The sequence below is a fragment of the Gekko japonicus genome, unplaced genomic scaffold (assembly GCF_001447785.1).
Source record: "Gekko japonicus isolate JY-2015 unplaced genomic scaffold, Gekko_japonicus_V1.1 scaffold141, whole genome shotgun sequence".
NCBI classification, from domain to species: domain Eukaryota; kingdom Metazoa; phylum Chordata; class Lepidosauria; order Squamata; family Gekkonidae; genus Gekko; species Gekko japonicus.
Genome location: NW_015176455.1, coordinates 1,664,205 through 1,665,215, shown reverse-complemented (window position 1 = coordinate 1,665,215; position 1,011 = coordinate 1,664,205). Strand labels below are relative to the sequence as shown.

Sequence of the window (1,011 nt, the reverse complement as noted above, 5' to 3'; positions counted from 1 at the left end):
CGGGGGAGGAACCGGCGGGATGGGGAGGAACCGGCGGGATGGGGGGGAACTTACCCCCTCCTGCTGCTTCCTCCTCTGCCTCCTGTGTGGAGGTCCCCCCCGCGAGTATCGCAGGTCCCGCCCCCTTGTGAAGATCTAATTCAGACTTCAGGTTCTTAAAATTCATATAACAGTGTTATTATCATCTGTAAGGAAGTTGCATTTACATTACCAGCAGAAGGAAACAACGCACAGCTTTTGCCTTTATTTTGAAACATACCTCAGGACAAGGCTCTACATGGCAATCTCTGATAGAGCAATGACCATCATCAGGCCAAAAAGGACAAGGTCTCTTCAAATTAACCTTAAGAGAGAGAGATACATGCTATCAGTCAATTTCATTAGTATAAATGTAGCATCTTAACTGAATTAAAGCAGAATAACACCAGAAACAGAGAGAAATATACATAACATAAAACAGTTCCCTTGCATTTAAAAAAATCTTGTACCAGATTTTTCCAACCGCTTGATTTCAGGAGTCACCAGGTACATGAGCCCGGCGAGGCCCACCAAGCATCCCAATTGCCCATTTCAAATTCAATAGGGTATGGAATTTCGGGAAGCTTGACATAGCCTTTTACTGAACAAATACGACCGCCTGTTCCAACAAAACAGCAATAGGATAAGGCAGTTCACACATGCCATTTATAACTTCTACCCCACTTTCACATGAGTAACCCAGTCATGTGATTAGTATAACATTTGAATCAAGATCTCAGAGTTCTCTTGCAGCTATTTCCTTGACCAATTCAGTACATTTCAGACACATTTCCTGATCAGAGAAGTTCCCCAACTTAAATTCTATGATATTGTAGTGTTCATTTATTGTCCACTCTCTCATTTAAGCTCAAGAGTTACAAAGCAATGCAATAAAGACCACTATAATACAACAATGTTGTAAAACTAGTTCACAGTTAACACAGTATAATGGGTTGCATCCTGCTTAGACTTCTGTGGTCACAGGGTGGGTGG

General features: G+C 42.1%; 1 protein-coding gene across 1 annotated transcript in view; it reads right to left on the bottom strand.

The window, feature by feature from the left end:
* ERO1B (endoplasmic reticulum oxidoreductase beta) overlaps nucleotides 1–1,011 on the bottom strand; it is a 30,300-nt gene that overhangs the window by 20,468 nt on the left and 8,821 nt on the right. Inside the window, exon 3 of the mRNA XM_015426921.1 lies at nucleotides 260–343. Coding sequence (XP_015282407.1) covers nucleotides 260–343 — 84 coding nt within the window. The remainder of the gene's footprint in view (nucleotides 1–259; nucleotides 344–1,011) is intronic.